The sequence below is a fragment of the Cibotium barometz genome, chromosome 32, assembly GCF_041138505.1.
Source record: "Cibotium barometz isolate CiBa-2024 chromosome 32, ASM4113850v1, whole genome shotgun sequence".
NCBI lineage: Eukaryota > Viridiplantae > Streptophyta > Polypodiopsida > Cyatheales > Cibotiaceae > Cibotium > Cibotium barometz.
Window position 1 is genome coordinate 32,223,173 of NC_141077.1, and position 23,125 is coordinate 32,246,297.

The 23,125-nt window shown below is 39.3% G+C and overlaps 1 protein-coding gene across 2 annotated transcripts in view; it reads left to right on the plus strand.

Annotated features, from left to right (window-relative positions):
* Nucleotides 1-19,046: 19,046 nt before the first annotated feature.
* Nucleotides 19,047-23,125, plus strand: part of LOC147620097 (putative methyltransferase PMT12) — a 61,366-nt gene continuing 57,287 nt past the window's right edge. Inside the window, exons 1-2 of one of the 2 annotated variants that reach the window (XM_086772276.1) lie at nt 19,047-19,770; nt 20,138-20,287. In XM_086772276.1, coding sequence (XP_086628402.1) covers nt 19,180-19,770; nt 20,138-20,287 — 741 coding nt within the window. In that variant the 5' untranslated portion in view covers nt 19,047-19,179. The remainder of the gene's footprint in view (nt 19,771-20,137; nt 20,288-23,125) is intronic. The other variant, XM_086772277.1, reaches the window with a different exon arrangement.

Here is a 23,125-nt window from a genome sequence, read left to right on the forward strand (position 1 = left end):
ACCCTGATATCTCTTAGGCGGAGGAAGGTTGGAATCAGCTTCTGGGAATAAATACCTTTTGAAAGGTGATGGTGTTGGCTTTGGCGGGACTTTGACATCAAAGGATTTGGCAAAATCCTTCGCTATTCTTACTGCTTCGGCCATTGAGATAGGTTTGGCATTCTTGACTAAAGTATCCAATGGCTCGTTCATTCCCCGAATGAACCTGGCCATTAGCTGCTCTTCATCCAATTGAGGGGAATATTTAAGGAGAAGGGCGAAAATGTTTACATTATAATTATTTAAATACTCTTGGTGAAATTCTAATTAATTTTAGAGAGTTAAAAATTGAAAAATGGTCAGCCATACAAAGGAGGTTATGGCAAAAAATTTTAAAATTGTGTAAAATAAGTTTTACTTTTTTTATTCAAAAAGAGTAATTCCCATCGTATATGTATTCTTAAAGTGTTATTTTTCATCCTAGGTATAGAAAAATGCATACTAAAAATATTTTATTAAAAAAGTGTTACTTTCTTTAGAATTAAATTCTATGCATAGAAGGAAGCATATTGAAATTGTTAATTTGATTATAAAAGTGTTATATTCATCATAAATGATTTTATGCATAAATGGATGCATAAAAGAAATTATTTTATATTAAAAGAGTGATTTTCATCATAAATGATTGTATGCATAAACATATGCATAAAAGATAATTTTTATATTAAAAGTGTGATTTTCATCATAAATGATTTTTATGCATAAATGGATGCATAAAAGAAATTCTTTTATATTAAAAGAGTGATTTTCATCATAAATGATTTGTATGCATAAACAAATGCATAAAAGATAATTTTTATATTAAAAGTGTGATTTTCATCATAAATGGATTTTATGCATAAATTAGATTCATAAGAGAAATTCTTTTATTCTAAAAGTGTAATTCCTACTAAATTGGATTTATGCATGGATAGATGCATAAAGAATTTATTTTAATCCAAAAGTGTTATTCTCATCAATTTTGATTTTATGCATAGAAAGATGCATTAAAAATCTATATTATTTCAAAAGAGTTATTTTCATCAATTTTGATTTTATGCATAAATAGATGCATAAAGAATTTTATTTTTAATTCAAGAGTTATTTTCATCAATTTTGATTTTATTCATAGAAAGATGCATAAAAGATTTGTTTTTATTTCGAAAGTATTATTTTCATTGAAATTGAATTTATGCATAAAAGATTTATTTCTATTTTGAAAGTGTTATTCTCATTAAAATGGTGCATAGTAAAATGCATAAAAGATTTATTTTTAATTCGAAAGTGTTATTTTTCTTAAAATTGAATTTATGCCTAAATAGATGCATAAAAGGATTTTTATAAAAGTGTTATTCCTACTAAAGTTTTCTTTATGCCTAATTAGATGCGTAAAGAATCTTTATATCAAAAAATTAGAATTCTCTTACATTCTATAAATAGATGTGATGTGATGTGACAGGAATCAGATAGATGTAAATGGATGGATGGAAGTGATATGAATTAGATAAATGAAAATGGATGAAAGGATGTGATGTCTTGTGAATTAGGATGTGAATGAATGGTATAGGATGTGAAGGAATGTGAATCGTGATATGAATGAATGATAAGGGATGTGAATGAATGATGACATGTGAATCAGATGTGAATGGATGATGTGGTTTGATGTGTGAATGATCTAGGTTAATGTAGATTGATATATGGATGATGTGGTTTGATGTGTGAATAATGTGGGTTGATGTAGGTTAATGAATGGATGATGTGGATGTGGATAAATGAATGTGGATGTGGTATGGATGTATGGATGTGGATGTGGATGTGGATGTATGAATGTGGATGTGAAAATGGATGTATGGATGTAGATGTGGATGTGGATGTGGATGTGGATGTGGATGTGGATGTATGGATGTATGGATGTGGATGTGGATGTATGAATGTGGATGTGAAAATGGATGTATGGATGTAGATATGGATGTGGACGTATGAATGTGGATGTGGATGTGGATGTATGGATGTGGATGTGAAAATGGATGTATGGATGTAGATATGGATGTGGATGTATGGATGTGGATGTAGATGTGGATGTGGATGTATGGATGTATGGATATGGATGTGGATGTGAAAATGGATGTATGGATGTAGATATGGATGTGGATGTATGGATGTGGATATGGATGTGGATGTGGATGTGGATGTGGATGTGGATGTGAAAATGGATGTATGGATGTAGATATGGATGTGGATGTATGGATGTATGGATGTGGATGTGGATGTATAAATGTGGATGTGAAAATGGATGTATGGATGTAGATATGGATGTGGATATGGATGTATGAATGTGGATGTGGATGTGGATGTGGATGTATGGATGTGGATGTTGATGTATGAATGTGGATAAGAAAATGGATGTATGGATGTAGATATGGATGTATGGATGTGGATGTGGACGTGAAAATGGATGTATGGATGTGGATGTGTATGGATGTGGATGTATGAATGTGGATGTGGATGTGGATGTATGAATGTGGATGTGAAAATGGATGTATGGATGTAGATGTGAATGTGGATGTACGAATGTGGATGTGTATGTGGAATAATGAATGCGAATATGTATGTGAATGGATATGAAGTCGATATGAGCGAATGGATGAGATGAGATGTCATGTGAATCAGAATGTGAATGAATAATATAAGATGTGAACGAATGAGATGTAATGAGAAATGGATGTGATGAGACGTAATGTAAATTAAGAAAGATAGGAATGGATGTTATGTGAAGTGAATGAATCTTATGTGATGGGATGGAAAATGATGTATCTGGTCAAGAACGGATACACATATGATTTGGATTTGGGTTAAGTAATATGGATTGATGCGGAACAATCTGGAAAGACGTGAGTTCATTATAGAAACTGTATTTGGGAACTGTTTGTAAATGACTATTTTTTGTCAAGAATGCTGGGGAAGCATTTTGGCTGTCTTGAGAATGTGGTCGTGGAGACCTACCTGATAAAGTTGCAACAGCTGACGGAGAGTCAACGGAGGACGTCTCACGTAGCAATGTCAACCGAGGTCTTGACCAGCCTCGGTTCGATTTAAATGGTGAGCTTCTGGTACGATGGATGAGGGACCAAGGAAGCGGCCTATGAGTGAAGCGCTAAGTGACCTGCAAAGGATCCTAGAGAGTGCTGACCATACGGTGCTCGAGCTCTGGGTTACCGAAGATACCCACACGTGCGTCGTGGAAGATACTGGAACAAGGAGTAAGAGTTGTTTTCTGAAACCGAGTATGGATCTGGTTGATTGACCTTGCCGGTCCTCAACTGATGAGTCCATAGCTCTCTTATATGGATCTGTTGGTTGATCTTGTTGATCTTCAACGAGGATTCCATCTTGATTTTTATAAGTGAATATTTGCCGGGTACTATGATCTAGGAACTATCGAAAAGGCCCCTGAGTGAACAGGTGTGAGTGAACAAGTGGTGAGCGTTCTGGTTGCCAATGATGCCATAGATAGTTCGATGAAGGAATGATTGGAAATTAAGATTCAACCGAATATTTTGGAGGATTGTGATCAGTGATACTATGGTTTCATTAAATGATTGTTTTAAAGATGGCTCAATCTGTGAAGTTTGATCGGTCACAAAACAAAAATTCCCTCTCATGCTTGACTAGGTGTTTGCATTGTGTGCTTAAAGTTTAAATATTTTTTACTGGAATGCCTTACTAGTTATACCATGTTGCCTTACAGATCTTACAAGACCAACATCTCCACAAGCTTCTCCAATGGCAACATGCAACAAAATACCCATTTGGCATACAACCTCGATGCATCTTCATTGACATATTCTAAGGATGAAATTTGCATTAGGAAGAGAGGTATATTAACCCTTTCCAGAGACTTTCTTGGCATTGATGTTTGGACATGCTGAACAACTTCTACCTCATATTGTGGCCACAAGTGCTAATTGGAAGCCTAGTTTTCATTATTGAGAAATGTTGACCATTATAATGTATTGTTTTACATGTGTGTTTCCAATTGTCTATTAAAGGAAAACCATGGGACTTTACATTGAGGTTTCTATTAATGGCTAAGTGTTTGCACTAGTGTAGGAGCCTAGGATTCTCAAAGGATCTAATTTTTAAGCTTTGGTCGCCCAATGGTGTAAACCCTAAAAATAAATTAGATAAGGTCACTTGTAGCCAAAACCTCTTAATCTCTTATGCGAAATCGAAGAGTGCTCTTCTTCTCTAATCTCTTGCCTCTTTCCTATTAGTTGCCTATTATGATTAGAGCTCTTATATGCTCATTACATGTGTGTGAGTGTGTGTGTGTGTGTGAGAGAGAGATTGAGTGAGAGGAGGGTCGAGTTTCCTTGGAGTGGAGCTCTTGGGTGCTTCTACATGGCAACAATGTACCTACAATAATCCCAGGCAATGTGATTTCATGTGACAGACCCTGATTTTTTATTTGTGAGCTAGGCCATGGCATATTGGTTTCTCGGTTGAGTTGTTTATACTCCCGAGTGTGGTTGGGAAAAGCCCCAGGATATTGGGTTGCTCCATGCATCCTTCCCATGGTGCTAGGGCCTTCCAATTGCATACACCATACCTTATAATCAAGAATTAGGTAATATATATTTGATTTGTGTAGAGAGGGGTGCAAGGCTTGTAGCCATACCCACCTGATAACTACATAGTCATGATTGCGTGGTAGGTGCCATGTGGTTGCTAATAGAGGGGGAGGTGGTAAGTTTTAATGTTTTGCTAGTAGTATCTGCTTACAAGGTAGCGACATGATTAAGGTATTCATTTAGTGCATGTACCTTAGACATATGGTGGCACATTTCTTGGCAACTGTGGGTTAGGTATTGAAGGTAGTTTTTTGGTATTTGTGAAGGTAAACTTGGATATGAAATCAATAGACTATGGCAATTAAAAAGGTAAACTTGGTTATGCACTTGCTAGATTATGGAAATTTAATAACACCATCATACAAGAGTTTTCGAATAGAAGATAAAATGTCACATAAAGCTTGAAAACTATTTGTATGAGTGCACGTGTCCATGTAACCCTCCGTCAATCCCACACTAGAGAGGTAATGGTGGATACTATGTGTTTGATATGGATGACCTAGTGCCCACCAACATTTCTCAAGAAAACAATCAAATTTTTTACATAAATAAGAGAATTGGGGAATTCTCCATGATTGAAGGTAGTGGTAGATAATCATCCATAGTCTAGCTTTCTCAAATATGTTGCAAAATTCATGTATAATATTACTAATGTTATGGAACATGGGGTTTGATTTGGGAGATGTAACCCTCCGTCCACCATCCCCCCACACTAGAGAGGTCATTCATACTATGTGATTGATATGGATGACCTAGTACCCACCAATACTTCTCAAGAAAACAATCAATTGTTTTACATCAACATGAGAATTGGAGAATTCTCCATGATTGAAGGTAGTGGTAGATAATCCTCCATAGTCTAGCGTTCTCAAAGACATTGCAAAATTCATGTACAATATTCCTAATGTTGTGGAACATAAGAAAGGTTTCCTTAATCAAGAAGACCATGATCGCTTTTAGGCCAGATTCCTTAATCAAGAAGACCATGATCTTTCTCAACCTAGATTCCCCACCATCATATAGAATATTTTCTTACTATCCGAGATTTACTTCATCTATCGTATTAAAGAATTGAGTCTCATTTCACGGATCCATCAGCAAAGCCCATGGGTTAGCCAATTGCCCAACCACTGTAGTGATGGGATCCAATTTAGAATTTGGTTAGGTTTTGTCCCGGGTACCAGGGAAAAGAGTTCCTAGGCCCCCTAGCCGGATATTCATGCAAATTTAATACCAGTCATGCCACTTACACACCCAATATGAAATTGCCTAGTTATTGCAAGGGTAATATTAATGTTAGTCCAAATTCTATCTAAGACAAAATTGAGTTAACAATATGCCTATGGTTATGATCTGTCTCTATACACTATCACTTTTGTGAAACCATCTCTAGCTATCATCTAGCCTCATAAATAAAATTACTAAGTGATCTATTTACAATATTTTCTTACTTTTTTTAAAATTAAGAAATTATACTTTTAAATTCAAAGATAAAAAAGTAAGAGTAGGGCACGCTACTTAGCTAAGCTATCAAGGAAATGAACCACCATGCTCCAGAAAGGGTGAGGAGTCAATAAAATCATTCCATAGAATGATGGTGTAAGTGTGTAATCTCTTTCCCTCCTCCCCTACTCTACGAGTCTCCCTGTGCCTTTCTTACTTAATAGGGTCCTCCTAACACTTAAAGTACACTCACTTCATCATGTTGTTTATGGGGTCTCTCCTATTATGGATTACAGAGCCCTATCCCATAGCGCCTAAAATAAGTTCATCAGTAGGACGCTATGGATAACATGTGATGCTCACAGGTAAAACATGGTTCAAGGAGATGAAATTGTAAGCAGAATAGGTCCACAAAGGTAGCTTTGTAACATTGCTCCCCTAATGGTGCATACAAATATTGTGAGTAGGTTTGGAAAGGAGGAATACTTAGCTCCCCTTGACAGTACCAATCCAGACAATCTAGGTCCAAGATAGGGTCACGTATATTGGTCTAGAAAAAGTCTATGCTCAAGCCCTGTATTAACAATAGAGACATAAATTCATTCTCTCTTTTTGGTATGTTCTCTTTCTCATCATCTTAGTTAATTTTTATTCTTATTTGTATTTTTATCATATGTATATATGCTATATTGCTGTATATGTTGGTGCAAGCTATATTGTCATGGGGTTAGCTTTTCCCAATAAGCTCCCTCTTGATATGGACATGAAATTTGTTGGAGAGAAAAATGCGGGGATAAAAGTGATGATATTAGCACAAATCCCCCCTTCCTACTTTTGTTATACCTTGACTTTGCAAAAGGTATTGTAGGCTTTATGTAACCATCCTTTCCAACTTTGCTTCATAGTGTTTGTTGTGGTTAGGAGCACCCTTTGTTACTTGTGTGACATATTAATCTGCAGCTTTAAGAGTAGCAAGAGACTTTATAAGACCAAATGGAGCTGATTGGTTGTTCCTTACAGATGAGCATTGGGGAGATGACACTTGTGTGACAAGACAATTTCTATTTGCATAGTGGGTAGCTCTAGGGAAACCAAAGGGATTTGGGCTTGGATAACTAGCAAGGGCTTTGCAACATCTTGTGAAGTAGAAGCTTCCCCATTAATCACTTTGTCTCTTGAGATAGGGTTTATCTAAGGAGTCCAGACTTGTTTAGGTGATGGTGGTGAAGGTTCATATACAATATTCTTCGCTTTGCTTGAATTTGAGCCTATGAAGCTTTTGTCTACCACTGAGAAGACTTGGAAATTGGCAAGCAATGTCAGTGAGGCTAGTGGTATAAATTTATCCAAATACAACACTTATCCTCGTAGTAGCCTCGAACTTGTAACTTGTAATAAGCATTTAGGTATCCATTTTGGGGTGACTTGTAGTTGGACTTTCTATCTTGACTATTTCATTGAGACCTCCTTCGCTTGGTTGGTTGAGGTGGTACGGATGAAGAAATCTTGGGAACCCATTTCAAGGTATATTTTACATGTATCGGTTGGTCCTTTTGACATGGAGGTGTTAGCCATGTGGAGGGAAAAGAATCAAGATTCCTTTGAATAGTAAACGATGAGGTGGAGGGATTTCTTTAGATTTAGTAGATGTTGAGGCTTCCTCCTTGTGTATGACTTTCGATAAGAGTGAGAGGTGGTAGGGGGTTATGAGTAGAATGTTCAACTAGCTTCACCCATAGAGACACACCTCGTTTACCAATCAATCATACATCGTGTAGCCTATTGGAAGTAGGGTTGTAGGAATGTGTACACACACACACACACACACACACACACACACACACACAGTGGAGAAGCTCAAGGGAGCACACAATGAGATAATAGATAGATAGATAACCAATGTGTGATGTACAAAGGAGATGATAGTATAATTCAAGATGGGTGTATACTAGCATGGATGGGGGAAAACCTCCTGAAGAGGAAAAAAGTGTCCCAACTAGTCCTAGTATGTTCACACACATTAGTACCAAATATGGCTATAAATCCCCCTTAGGAGTGATGATGTGAACAAGGGGTGAGTTGGCACTAAAAGTACAAAGATGTGCCAGGCTCTTTGGACTATGAGAGGGAGCGCAGACTAATCCCTGAAGGAAAGTAAGTTCAAACTTTGTGAAAAGCCTTGGACCTCTCATGAGAGATCCTTTGTGAATAAATTTGCCATGTTGTCCTATGATGTTGGCACATAAGCCAAGTAGATTTCCCCTGTGAAGCATATCTATGTGACATCATGATAATGTAACTCAATGTGCTTTGTGTGAGTATGAAAAATTAGATTCCTTACAACTGCCATAGCACTCTAATTGACAGTAAAGATGGTAGCTAAGGACTACCCAAATCAGCAATAAGACGTTTGAGCCAAACACACTCAGTTGTAGCTATGAATGTTGCCTTGCACTCAGCTTCACAGTTAGAAGTGGCCACAGTGGGTTGCTTGTTGCTGAGCCATGATATACATGAATCACCAAGGCAAAGGTAAAAACCACTCATGGACAATCGCGTGTCATAACATCTGTCCAATTTGACTCTGTAAATGCATATAGTTATGATTTACCCCCCTTGGGATAAAACAACCCAAAGTGCTTCGTGCCCTTTAGGTAAGAGAACACCCGTTTGACAAAATGCTAATGCTTTATTCTTGGGCTATGTATAAATCTCCTCAATACTAAGATCCCATAATGAATGTCAGGCCTAGAGTTACATAAGAAGATAAGGTATCCAAAAGCTTCTTGATACATGCTAGCACCAAAAGGATCACCTTGCATCTTCAAGATTAAGTCGCAAACCAGGCTCCAACAGGTTTACAGTCTGCAAGATTGAACCTCTTCAACAATGCCTCCATGTATTGTGTCTCCAACATATGCCATCATTATGTTGCCGAAACTCAATGCCCAAATAATAGTGCAATGGGCCAAGATCTGACATTTCAAAAAGACTTTTGTAAATCAGCTCTATAAAGGCTAAAATATGATCATCATTAGGGCCTATGATGAGCAGCATGTCACCAACATATAGCACGATGAGACCAAAAATTCATCTTTAGTCCTCTTAATGTAGAGGGTACTGTTAGTAGGACTATTACAAAAGCCTTGAACAACCAAGTATGAATGTATCTTCTCATACCATGCTCTAGGAGCCTGCTTAAGACCATACAAAGCTTTTTTCAATCTGCATACTTCTTATTCCTGACCTATCTCAACAAAACCACAAGGTTGAGATACATAGACCTCCTCATGTAAATCTCCATTCAAAAAAACAGTATTGATGTCTAATTGATGTACATTCTAACCTTTATATACTACTAATGTAATGATACCCTTCATGGTAGTCATATGATATGTGGGTGCAAAGGTCTCACCATAGTCAATCCCTTTTTTATGTGCATAACCCTTTGCAACAAGCCTTACTTTCTATCACTCAACACTACCATTAGCTTTATAAACCCATTTTGTGCCAATGGCCTTTTGCCCATGAGGCAAATAAGACAACTCCAAGTATCATTTTTTAAGAAAGCATCATATTCAGATTACATAGCACTCATCCATTGTTCTAATAGCCTTGCTTCATCAAAGGAGACATGTTTCTCTTCATTACACTAACTAGAAATAAGACCATGACCTACGTCAACATGAGATATGTGATGAGAACTTGCACGTGTTCTTCTAGGCAAATGAATGGCTAATGTTGCACACCAGCCATTTTGGCATACTTTTTGACTCCTCAATTTCCCTTCTTTCCTCATCACCTGTACCATTCACATTTGCCCCATTAATAGGCTGATCTATGGGCTGAAAAACATGCTAATTTTTAACCTGTGTGGGGTAATTTTCAGCATTCCTTTGAATATCCAAATGCTCTACATAAATGCGTCCTACATTGAACAATGGAAGGGGAGTTTTGAATATGTCCTGTGAACATACATTTTTGTTATTTTTTACACAAAAGCAAGGGTTGAGTTGCATCTTCCACAAATACGTCTCTACTCCACAAGAATCCACTTGGTAGAGGATGATATAAGAATATGGCACAATGGAAAGAGATAGAAAGACAAAGCACAATAGACAATGCAATAGTTACACAATGGAGAGAATTTAAAATTCTAATTATACCAAAGAGGTATAAGTGATGGTGTTGTCCACTCGTGCGCTCTCAAGTAGAGCTTAGATGGCGATCTAGACAGACTCTGGATGGAGTATGTACGAAGTGTAGAAGGGGGTGGATACTCACAAGCATTGGATGGCTTAGCTCATGGAGTATGTACGAAGTATATCAAAAACGTGGCCCACCGAACACCGCCCATTAATGATGGACCTAGTATCTAGGAGAATATTCTAGGAAATATTCCTCATATCATCGAACCCCAACTAACGCCCGTACCCTTGACCATCTCCTAACCATCATCAATGGTCACAATAATGACCCCATCGGCGTCTAAGCTGGGGTTCCCACTAAAGACATATACACCATGGCTACTCCTCATAATGGGGGCCTAACAAATGTGCATTATACATCAAAGTGAGATACATGTTGAAAGGTGGGCATTGAGTGTATCCTAACAAATGATAGAGATAGTAACCTTTACTTTCTGAGCTATACTCCACAAAAATATATTTAATACCCTTATCATCAAGCTTATTGCAAATTTACCCAGGCACAAGTACATAAGCAAGACAACCAAAAATGTGGAAGTGAGCCAGAAAGGGCTTTCTATCATTCCAAGCTTCAAAAGGTGTAACTGAATGCAAAGCCTTCGTATGACACCTATTCAAAACGTATGCTACACAAATGACTGCTTCTAGCCAGAAACCATTAGGTAACTCCTAACTTTTAACCATACAATGAGCCATCTCCATGAGAGACCTATTTTTGGATTCAATGAGCCATCTCCATGAGAGACCTATTTTTGGATTCAACTACACCATTTTTCTAAGGTGTATAGGACACATGGCATTGGTGTTTCATCCCATGATGAGATTATGCTCTCAGGCAGGGCATAAACTAGGTGTTGACTCCTAATTGTTTTTGGCTACTTTAGCTGTAGCTTCTTCTTCTTTCTTTCTCTTTTTTGGGCCAACTCCTTGTTCTTCTTTCGCCTACTAGCATAACCATTAAGCTTTGGTTTGTTAGCAATATCAATTTTGGCTATCAACTCAGTGATGGGAGGAGGGTTGCAATACATAACATTTTGTCAACAACAACATCGATTTTGGCTATCAACTTAGTGGGAGGAGCGTTGCAATACATTGATTTTGGCTATCAACTCAATGTAGGAGGAGGGTTGCAATACATAACTTTTTGTAATTCCTCTCCCCAATCGCCAATAAACTTGTGATATACATTAAATGCACCAACATATTGTAGCCATTGGTGGATAGCAGTCATCCTCTCTTGTAGCCTTTTATGATGACTGGATGTATGTCGTTTTCGTCCACCATTTTCAGAGATACTCCTTGGTATTTTAAGGAACTTCATCCCTTTCTTTAGATTGGGACTTAATATCAGATTTAGAGCTATTCCTTGCAGTTTTGATTTCACTTCACACGGTTTCTCTTGATATTATGAGATCTTTTTTTTATCGTAGTATCTGAGGATTTGGTGTCTCTTCTGGTCTCTATTTCAGACTGCTCATCACCACCATTGGTGCTTGTATCAAATTCGTTCCATGTGGACTCAAGTTCAATATAACCAATCCCTTCAACGTCAGAATACAAAGAACAAACCATTCATAATCGCACAACCTTGGGGAGCTCTTCACCACCATCAGGTGTAACATGTAGATACTTTGGTTTCCCAACTATCGATTGTAGCCATCATATGTATCCAGTTTAGATCATCTTCAAGTTCAATAGCTTGTTTTTCAACATCCTTGTAGGGTGGGATCTTCCCTACATTGATCTCTTCTATGCAAATATAACAGTAATGAGTGGTGGTGTCTAAATGATTTTAAAAAAATCCTCCACTACCCATAGGATGTACATGACCAGAACCCCATCACAAGATCAACCTTAATGATGGAATCATCGAATTGGAGGTAGACATGGTTCTTAGACCAATCATGCACCATCTTTGCCTCTCTCCATGAAGGGGATTCCTAAGATCATTTCATACAATTTGGGTTGTTTGGAAAAGTCCATAATAATGAAAGTATGTTTAACCCTATATTTAAGAACCTTGATCTTTAAATCTCATAACATCTCGATAGGTTTTTGGTGACAGTCCCGTTAACCATCTTGATAATGATATCTGAGACTTCCAGATGTGGCTTGGCCATCTTCTCTTAGCATTTCTTAGTGATTGTGCTCATTCCCGCACCATCATCGAAGACTCCCATTATTGTTAGCAGTGAGACTGGTAGTAATGCATTAGACTCATTTCTTTCAAAGTATTATTTCAATTTATTAAGTGGAATTTTAACTATAGATTTAGCATTTTCTTCTTCGACTAGGATTGTTGATTTGGGCACAACTCGAGGTGTCTCCATTGTATAGTGGGGATATGCCTTAGGAATGTCAGTAAATGGTGGTAATCCTACATTGAGTTATCCATTAAGGATAGCTCTCATTACTTCAAACAATTCAGGATCTCATTATACTTGTTTGTGAAGCCATAAAATCCAACTTGGGGATGCTCAATGCCAAAATCATGACCTCCTTTCCATAGAAAGGTGAGACTAGAAAATCCATCTTTGAGAGATGAGCTTAGGGTGGAGTCCTTAGTCTCTTCCATGATGACATTGGGCACATCTAGGGGTTTGTGAGTCTTAGTAGTAGTTGTTAAGGTACCAGGGTGTACCTTAAGGTACTAGGGTATATAGTAGTAGCCTCTTCCATGATGACACTAGGCACATCCACCAGGGGTTTGTGAGTCTCAGTAGTAGTCATTAAGGTACTAGGGTGTACAATATCTAAGACTCTCACTTTTTTGTGAGTCTCAGTAGTAGTCTCTTCCATGATGCATTGGGCACATCTAGGGGTTTGTGAGTCTTAGTAGTAGTCGTGTATTAGGGTGTATAGTATCTGAGATTCTCACTTGCTTGGGCTTTGATTCTAGCTCCTCTTGTGTTTAACTAAATCATTGAATTCTTGGACTTGCTCAATCTCTTTCTGAGGATCAGTATAAGAGCCAATTTTCATCATGTGTGATTTTATTTCAAGAATTACAGGTTCCCTTGGGGTCTTCTTTCTCGTGTTCTTGGTTTTGGGTGGTATCTCCCTACCTAGTTTAGAATTGGCCCTTGTGTCCAAGGAATCTATCCAGGTCCCTAATGAAGATTGGCTCTTGAGGTGTTCCCAGATTTATCTTTTTGGTCTCTTTTGTTTTCTCGTTCTTAATCAATTTTTTTCTCCGAGGCCACAGATCGTTGCCCGAGAACAAGTTGGTTCTGATCTTGTAGCTAGGTGATAGCATTCAAAGGTGTGGGATCTAAATTTTTTTAAGATCTACCTTTATGTTTGATTACTTACCCCAATCATGTTTAGGGGTGTGATAATGGGTCTCGTATGTGGACTTGTCACCACATAGACTTGTTGGGACAGCCTTTAATCCAATGACCTATCTCACAACGGTTACAAGTAGCTGGTGGCATGTTTCAGGGCATAGCCTGGCTGAGTTAAGGAAACTTTATACTCCATTCTGAAACTCGATGGGACCTTGACATTGGTAACATTGAAGAGACATTCTCCTTCTTGTTGCATTGATGTCCCAGCTCCTTCCCATAGTGCGGCAAGTTGGTAAATTGACTTAACTCCCCCTCTCCCATCCACTACATAATAGTCCAGATGAAGCTCTGTGGGTTTCTCAAATAAGTGCAGAATGGGTTCGACATCCACCTCATATTCTTAGTAATCAGTAGGCTCCTTAAAGCTTACTTAATTAAGAGGTGTCACCCTTGGTGGAGGTGGTTGCGGTCCTAGGACAAGTGGAGGTAATGTCACATTAGGTGAATTGTGCATGCCCTTTGATAGGAGTTGTTGGCGTGGGATGCTCAACCATTGCTTAATTTGTTATAGGACCTCCATGTGACAAGGATATCAACATCATACTTGATCCTTGCATACCCTAGACTAACCCAATGTATTTTGTGTTGTTATTTTGGATAGATGCATGTATAGATCCGCTCCCTCATTTTTCCCTTCAAAAAAGAGACTTCTAGTAAGTATGAAAAAGTTTACAAGAAGGGAGATTTCAAATCAAAGCAAGAGGGAAATCTCAACCAATCTAGTGCCTTGTGCTGCCAACAAGGTCCCATATGAAAGAGAGTGAAAAAGATTTCATAATCCCATTCTCTCATGAATTGGCCATGTTTTCTCTCTGTAGTCCTTGAAGATCCATGATCTTGGCCCAAGTGGCCAAGCATGTGGATAATATCACAATAGATCCTGCAAATGCACAATGTATCATAAACCAAAGTGCTCTCCATGGCTTCGGTGCATCTAGCCTTCCAAATGTGCCAGGCTATGATGCTAGCAATGATCTCTCATTCAGTATCTAATCTTTGTGCTTGTGATACGTAGCCCGACTCTGCCATGTCTTGAAGATGGCACCACCGACCCAATCCCTAGGTAACTCGCATGACCATATCTCTATGTCATTCCCTTTAAACCTAAGTTATGGGCCCGACTATGCCAACCAAGTAATAGCACCAAAAAATGAAATCTTTATTTCCTTGTATGAGTGCCATAATATTTACCAAAAAACTCTCTAAATGTCAAGGCTCATCCCATAAGCCTCCCAATGAGGTCTAAAAGGAGGGACTCTCTAAATTTGTCCCAGAACTAGGTGTCTGGCATTTTGCACACACAATGTAATTGAAGAAGGGAATGATTTTCATGGGGTTAAAAGAATCCCTCCACTTCCACTCCACTCAGGTCCCAATGTAGGTAAAGGAGGACACCCATCATACATAACCAGAGGCATAATAATGGTATCCTAACAAGCGACTCTCACCTTGGTGTGAAGTTTTGAATAAACCAATGAAGCTGACCAATGCATCCCTTATGAAAAACCAGCACGATGTTACATACCAAGTTAGGTACCAAGGCTCTAAAGGCCAAATCAAGCTTCTTGCTACTCTAATGCTGAAGTTTACTTTTAATGCCCATGACCAAACTATTGTGCAAGTGAGATGCCAATGCCAACCTAATAGCCAAGGTATTTGGAAGTGCATCCTCTCTCAATCTAAGTAAATCCCACATCCAAACCCCAAGTAATAGTCAAAAGGAAGTTATAAAAATGTCTATTGAAATGAAGTCACTTGGATAAATAGTGAATGGTGAGAATTTTGTATGTACCTTAGTATAAATAGTGGTGTTTGGAACATTAAGAAGTAAAATATCATTGGGGTTTCGTGAATGGTGAGAAGTTTGTATGTACCTTAGTATGGAAATAGGGTTTGGAACATTGAGAAGTAAAATATCATCATAGTTTTTGTAGATTTGTGCAAAGTAATGAAGGATATTCCATCTCTTTCTAAGTTTGCATTTTTTTCCCAAAATTAAGTAGAGATAGAATTTACAATGTAGTGGTGCCCACCATAGGGATGCCACAACATTCTCTTTTGATGTCCTTTCCTAGTTTGATGTGCACATTGTTAACGATCCAAAAATTCAAGTCTCTTATGGATTAAAAAATAACTATTGGGAGGTCGAGTCTCCCCAACATCTACTTTTGCATTTATGGAGGAAAACTTTAGAAAAGTAATAAAACTTTTCTTTGGATAATGGAATGCCCGAGTAATGACACTTTTTATAACTTTCCTTAGAACAAATTCCCCATGGTGAGGGATACATTCATAGCATTTGATGTGAGCTAAGCATGCACTAAAGATATGTGTGGGAAGATAAAGGCAAAGTTCAAGAGGTAAATCAATGAGATCCAATAAGATTGAACTTTAATGTGATTAGAAAGATAAGCTCATTTATTAAATTTTCATTATAGGTTCAAAGCACCAATAAGTTAGCAAATAATGGCTGCTAAACAAAACATCTCCAAGGCAGTGTGGACAAAGCACAAATTCATGCTTGTGAGGCCTCCAAAAACATAGCAATATCATCTGCTAAATTTAAGTCGATTAACTCTTCCTCTATGGGAAGAGGTAGTCTGAGGCCAAAACCCCTAGGGTAACCCTAAGAAACCTGCTCATAGCCTCTGCTACTATGAGGTAAAGTAGTGAAGCTAAGGGAAACCTGCCTCATAGAACGAGAGATCTAAAAGAGGTCACCACATTCTCTATGGGACAAAAGTGTGCTATAGGTCTCCTTATATGTGCAAGAGACCCCTCTGATCCGGGGGAGAAACCCATCCATGCCATCGTGCCTTCCATTAAGTCCCAATCCACTCTATTATAAGATTTTTCAAAGTCCAGTAAGATAATGGCAAGATTAAGCTCACTCCATAGCTTCCTAGAATGAAAAGATATTATAAAAAATACTCCTTCCTTAGAGGAAACCATTCTGTGTATCATGAATAACTCTTTGAAGAATAGGCTGCAGCCTCATACTCACTACCTTTGCTAAGATTTTGTAAGCATATCTAAGTAGAGTTATGGGCCTCCACTATCTAATATTGGTCTTGTGCCCACCGTTCGGGACAAGGTGGATAAGAGCCTCCATGAGAAAAGGAGGCATCATACCAGTACACCACATCTCTTATTAGAGCAGTAGTAACATCATCACCAATGTAATCCCAAAACTACAAAAAGAAGGATGGAAAGATACCATCATCCCCCTGGGCATTTGCCTTTCGAGAGGGCATGCAAAGCGTGTATCAACTCATCCTTCAAAAAGGGGGCATCAAAAGAGGCACACATATCGTTTGTAATAAGCATCGGCATGCACTCCCAGATTTTTTGTTGTGCAACATCTCTATCCAACAAGTGGACCTTTGTAGAGAGTAAGGTCTGTTAAAAATCTGAGGCGATACTCCTCACCTTATTTGGATCAGTGCCAAAATCTTCATGAGAATCCTATAAGCATCTCAAACTATCCCTATTGTGCATAGGTCCATGCACTGAGAATCCTACAAGCATCTCAAACTATCCTTATTATTCATAGGTCCAAGTGCCGAGAAAAACGATTTATTTATCTACCACCCATTTGTGTCTAAAATGTTTAGTTAACATGAAATACAAACTCAACCCGCCTATCCATGGCCACTTGTACTGAGCTTTAACAGTGGACAAGAGATTTTGGACTCAAGTTGCTCTCAAGTTCCCTCTAAAGCGTAGCCAACTTATGTCTGATAGCTCGCTCCTTGTCTAGAGCCTCTTCTTTCAAGGTCAAAACAATAGAGTCATAGTGTTGGTGGCTAGTCCTCTCCAAGGCCAAGACAAGTCCCTGACAGGGGGTCATGATCATCACAAAGCCTCTAATGGTGATATCCTTCCTCACAACATCTTAAATTATTGTTTTAAATTCGTGCTACTAGAGAGAGAGAGAGAGAGAGAGAGAGAGAGAGAGAGAGAGAGAGAGAGAGAGAGAGAGAGAGAGAGGCACACGTATGCCTTTATCTTTCAAGGTCATACAAGCTATTATAAAAGATAACTATATACAACTATGAAAACAAAATTAAAATATATAAGGGGATAAAGTAATATCTACTAATGCTTCAAAAAGGAAGTAAATGTGAAAGCCCAAAGTCAAGCGTATGAACACTCCACTTGTTCACTTTGTGAAATGAGAAAAGGTTTTAAAGGTATAGTGAACACTCCACTTTTTCACTTTGTGAAACAAAAAAAAGTTTTAAAGAAGTGCAATGTTCTCTTAAGAAAGGTATCAACACAAATTCAAGCAAGCAAGTAGCTTAAAAGAGAGGGTAGCTAGATTTTTTAAAATGAAAAACATCATTTTATTCACTACTAAACTTTGAACCTACTAAATGTGTAAGTAAGTTTTTGTTTTTTCTTACTTTCCTCTTTGTTGAGGTTCAAAAAAATATTTGGAGAGGGTTGTAATACAACCACCACAAGTGGGAGGATGCAACCATTTGATTAATGGGGGACAAGTGGTGTCAGTGTGTGCACTTTTTGGAAGGTCCCCGAGGAGGGGGATTTACTATAACATTCCATTTCCATGTTTAGAACACCTTTTTTTTGTTAATATACCAAGGACATATTTGCAATTTTGAGTGTCAATGCAATAAGAATGCCTAAATTTCAACCCTAAATAGAGAGGGAAGAATTTACCCAAATGGCCACTTACTGACCTTGGTATATCCTAGTTACTTGCAAAGAGTAGGTTGTGATTACAGTCTCTTAAAACATAAGAATGATGGGGCAGTGAAAAAGCTTGATGGATTAGAGATGTTGCTCTAGAGACTTGACAAGTTAGAATGATGGACAATGGAGACGTTTGGCGAGTGGGGGCTATTGGGATTCCGGAGCAATTGGCCATCCTACTTGCCCATCCCTTTGATATGTAAAGATCCCTTTAATTAAAGAGTGAAGTTAGGAAACATGGTTTAAGTTGCAAAACATATCCAAGTTGGAGTATCATTACCAAGTCACATGGTGATGTAGATTAATGATGTGAACACCCTAAGAGAGGGAGGGTGGCCATTGGCTAACACATTATAGATAAGCACTTCATAGCCTGCGCACATGTCGAAGGAATTTTGGTGGCATCAAGGTAGATATGAGTTGGCACCTTAAAAACATGGACGCAAAGTGAATTGTGCAACTTAGTTCACGACAACATTTTAAGTTTTTTCTCTTTCCACCACCAGAGTTAAATGAAGCCCCTTGCATTTAATACATTGAGCCAATGAACCCCCCCCCATTATCAACTCAAGCCCTCTTATTGAGCCTCTAGCCTCTAGGTAGAGGCACCTATAATAGTGGCCCACCTGGTCTACCACTTGGCTTTCTTGTAGCATAAGGAGAGCACTTGGCTTTATTGTACTTAGGCTAATAGAAATCTTTTGGAGTGCCTAGCCAATCAAGAACGCTTTGTTCTCTAGGACTTGAAGCTGCTCCCAGGGTCTGGGTAGCTGCTATGCAGCCTTAACATTGTTTGTAGCCCTTAGCCCCCACATCATGCATCATCATCATCTTTCGAAACCTCTCCTGTTCGCGTCTCTAATGCGAGTATTAGTATTTTCGTCCATTGCGCGCCTAGAAGCAATAGACCCAATTGATCATTTGAGCCCGAACTCTGCAACAGCAAGAACAATTGGAGCATTTGGGCAGCCATGGCACCTTGCAAGCGCAAATGCAAAAGCAACAGCAAACGAATCATTTGGGCTCTCTTGGAAAGCCAGGCACCTCTCTCCCCTTCAAAAAACTTCATATGTTTTAGCTTCTGATGGGTTCCTGTCTGCTACGCAGCTGCTGATTGGGGCCTCCTTTGAAATCCAAGACGGTTTTGTTGTTGTTGATGGCCCTTTTGAAAGCAATAGCAGTTTTTCAAAGACCAAAGTGATGCAGAAATCTGGGGCAAGCACTGACACAAAACAAGAGCAGTTTCTTGCTTGCCCCCCTTCCATGAGAGATTTTATCTCCTGCCAAGAAAGCTTCTCGCGGGAGAGAAAGCCTTGTGAACAAGCAGCAGGCAAAGATCACCAATGTTTTGTAGATGTCCCCTCTGGTTACACACGTCCATTCCCATGGCCACAATGTCAGAACCAGGTTTTTTAACACAAACCAAATGACATTCCCTTTTTTTTTCTCTGGCTATGCAATGTGTTTTTGATAATCAGCGGTTATACAACCCCCCTTGCCCTCGGAAGGGGGGTACTAGGTTTGAATCTGCTGACTGGCATCTGATTTCAGTATCCACATTGGATTAGGGGAAAAAAAAAATCCGCCTACTTCTCCAGTTTCTGTTTTTTGCTATCTTAGTCAAAGCTTGTTATAAGCTGCTTCAGTATAAGCTGTCTTGTCCATTTAACTTATTCACCTACAATATTTTATAAAAAAAAGAAGCTAAAATTGGATTTGCAGTTTTTTGAGGTTAGGCGATCATTGATAGAAGCCCTTCTCATTTTCTTAACAGGTCAGGGCTCAAAATGTACCTTCTGTACCTCTGCTCCATAGCAAAAAGTCAAAGGCCTGGTTAAAGTTTGAAGGAAACCTGATCTCTTTCTTGGCAACCGGATCAAGTTCTGGCCAGAATGTTTATGAGTACATTGAATATCTCTCAAAGGTGACATTATCATTTCTTCCTCCATGCTATATGGAGCACAAAAATCTGGTTGAATCAGGCATGGGTGTGTGTGTGTGAGAGAGAGAGAGAGAGAGAGAGAGGCATGTCAAGAACCAAGGGCTGAAAGTATTTATCAAAGTATAAATCCTTGTCTGTAAGCTTCCGCATGTTACATTTACACAGCAATTTAGGCCAAGCTAAGTCCATCCTTGCTGACTAGCATGCCACCTAGTGCCCATCATATGAAAATGTGGGCAGCCAATGAGGCTGGGTATGTGAGGGACACTCCAACTCCAACTCCAACTCCAATTCCAACCAATCAAGAACAAGGGTCCCTTAAAAACCACAGCATGTAACTTTTTACCACTAAGAAAAGGACAAAAAGCCTGTCATTTCATAGTTTTCCCCTTTCTCCAGTCTATAAGGGGTGACCAAGCTAAACACCGTTCCACTTGTGTAGCTGACAATTCCTGGCCACATGATAGTCTTGTGCTTAGGCTACGTGTAACCAGCCTAAGGTTGTCTTAAGTCTTCATTGCAAACATCCATACATTGGTGTCATGTGCAAGTTTGCCCATGGACATGTCCTGAAGCTAATCCAGAAGGGGCAGCCAGAAAAAGATGACTAGAACTAGGTTTTGGAGCATGAAGTGCAGTTTTGGCCAGTGTTGGACTTGGAGCAGGACATGGAAGACATTGAAGGGCTGTCGGCTGCATGGAGAACATCGTTTTTTAATTATAGACCAGTTGGCTGGCCGACTGCTGGTCGACCAGCACTCCTTTTGTCCAAGGGCCTATATAAAGGCACATTTGCTCATTGATGTGTTCATTCACTCCACTAGGGAGTGGGTCCAGTATTAGGATTATTTTGGGTGATCCACCTTTTCATGGAAGGCAGCCTATGGCTGTAGAACCTATGTACCTTTTTGTACCATATGAATATACTGAATTTCCAGCTATCTCTCTACTCTCCCTTCTGTCGGCGTTTTTCGCGTCAGCATGTTCTAAGAGGTGTTTAGGGCTGAAAGAAGACCCCCAGAGCTTCCGCATGTTACATTGGTATCAAAGCATCAGATTCAGCAAGGCTAAACCCTGATTCAAGGTACAGGAAAGTGCACGGGTACGAAGCCCAAGGTAAGGAACACAAGATCGGGAAGAGCTCCTAGGAGGTTTGTTGGTGGTGTTCCACATAGCCCAGAGGGGATGGCAGTCCTGTGAGCCAGAAAGGTTTTCGGGCAACGATCCCAAGGGAGGATGATCCTCCAAGGAGTGGAGTGGAGTGAGAGTGCCAGACTCATTTCTCAGGAAGACCAAGACGGTGTTCAGAGTCAAGGCAGGAACGGATTGGGGACTGGATGGAACAAATGCATAGATCTTATTCTCAGAGTCAGAGTGGTTTTGGAGACCGGGCCGGGTTTTCAGTGAAAAGGGTTGCCAGAGACGGATGGATGACAGAGGGACTCAGGGAACAGAATGGGATGATGACAGTCATCCAAGAACAGGTTGGAATTCCATCATCAAGTTTAGCAGAGGGGGATGTCATGTGCAAGTTTGCCCATGGACATGTCCTGAAGCTAATCCAGAAGGGGCAACCAGAAAAAGATGACTAGAACCAGGTTTTGGAGCATGAAGTGCAGTTTTGGCTAGTGTTGGACTTGGAGCAGGACATGGAAGACATTGAAGGGCTGTCGGCGGCTGCATGGAGAACAATGCTTTTTAATTATAGACCAGTTGGCTGGCCGACGGTTGGTCGACTAGCACTCCTTTTGTCCAAGGGCCTATATAAAGGTGCATTTGCTCATGATGTGTCCATTCACTCCACTAGGGAGTGGGTCCAGTATTAGGATTATTTTGGGTGATCCACCTTTTCATGGAAGGCAGCCTATGGCTGTAGAACCTATGTACCTTTTTGTACCATATGAATATACTGAATTTCCAGCTATCTCTCTACTCTCCCTTCTGTTTGCGTTTATTGCATCAGCATGTTCTAAGAGGTGTTTAGGGTTGAAAGAAGACCCCCAGAGCTTCCGTGTGTTACCATTGGTACCAAAGCTTAGGTCTTTTGAGATCCTTTCCAGCCATGATGGTTGATTTGCTCAGAATGGGCCATTTAAAAATAATAATAAGTTTACTGAGCATCATAATGAGCGTGTTTTTTGGCAAGGGAGTGGCAGAGAGAAACCACAGTAGAGCCTCAAAATGAGAATCAATCACAGACCACTTGAAAGATCAGATGCATTTCTGCTCTCACTCAAGGTATGATGAGAAGACCATAGTTGCTTTAGACACTAGTGCAACCAAAACCAGTCACCACTCTGGCTTGTCAAACACTTCAAGCTGATCATCATAATTTAGGTCCAAACGTGCTCCTTTAGGTGTGCATGGTAGCACTCCTCTTTGTTCTAGAAAAAAAACTCATTTTTATGTTGCAGGGCACAGCCAAAGCCTTCCCCCCTTTATGATGAATAGCATAAAGTAGAGAAGATAAGAGAGAGAGAGAAAGAAAGAAAGAAAGAAAGCTGTATTAACGTCTACTAGAGGCCGAACTCGACCTATGAGACAAATCAATGTACAACTATCGATGTCCAAAAAAAGGACAAAATGAACATGAAACAAACTATGAAAGTATTGAGCTAGTGGGGGGGTGTGATGGATGGAGCACTACTGCTAGAGGCTCAGTATGCAACCTATATGCGTAGGGTATACAAGATTGCAATGCAGATCTGTCTAGCTCCAACCAGTACCATAATCGGGGTGTAATATGTGATACATAGGCGATGGCGAGGCAAAAATCCCTATGAGAGAGAGAGAGAGAGAGAGAGAGAGAGAGAGAGAGAG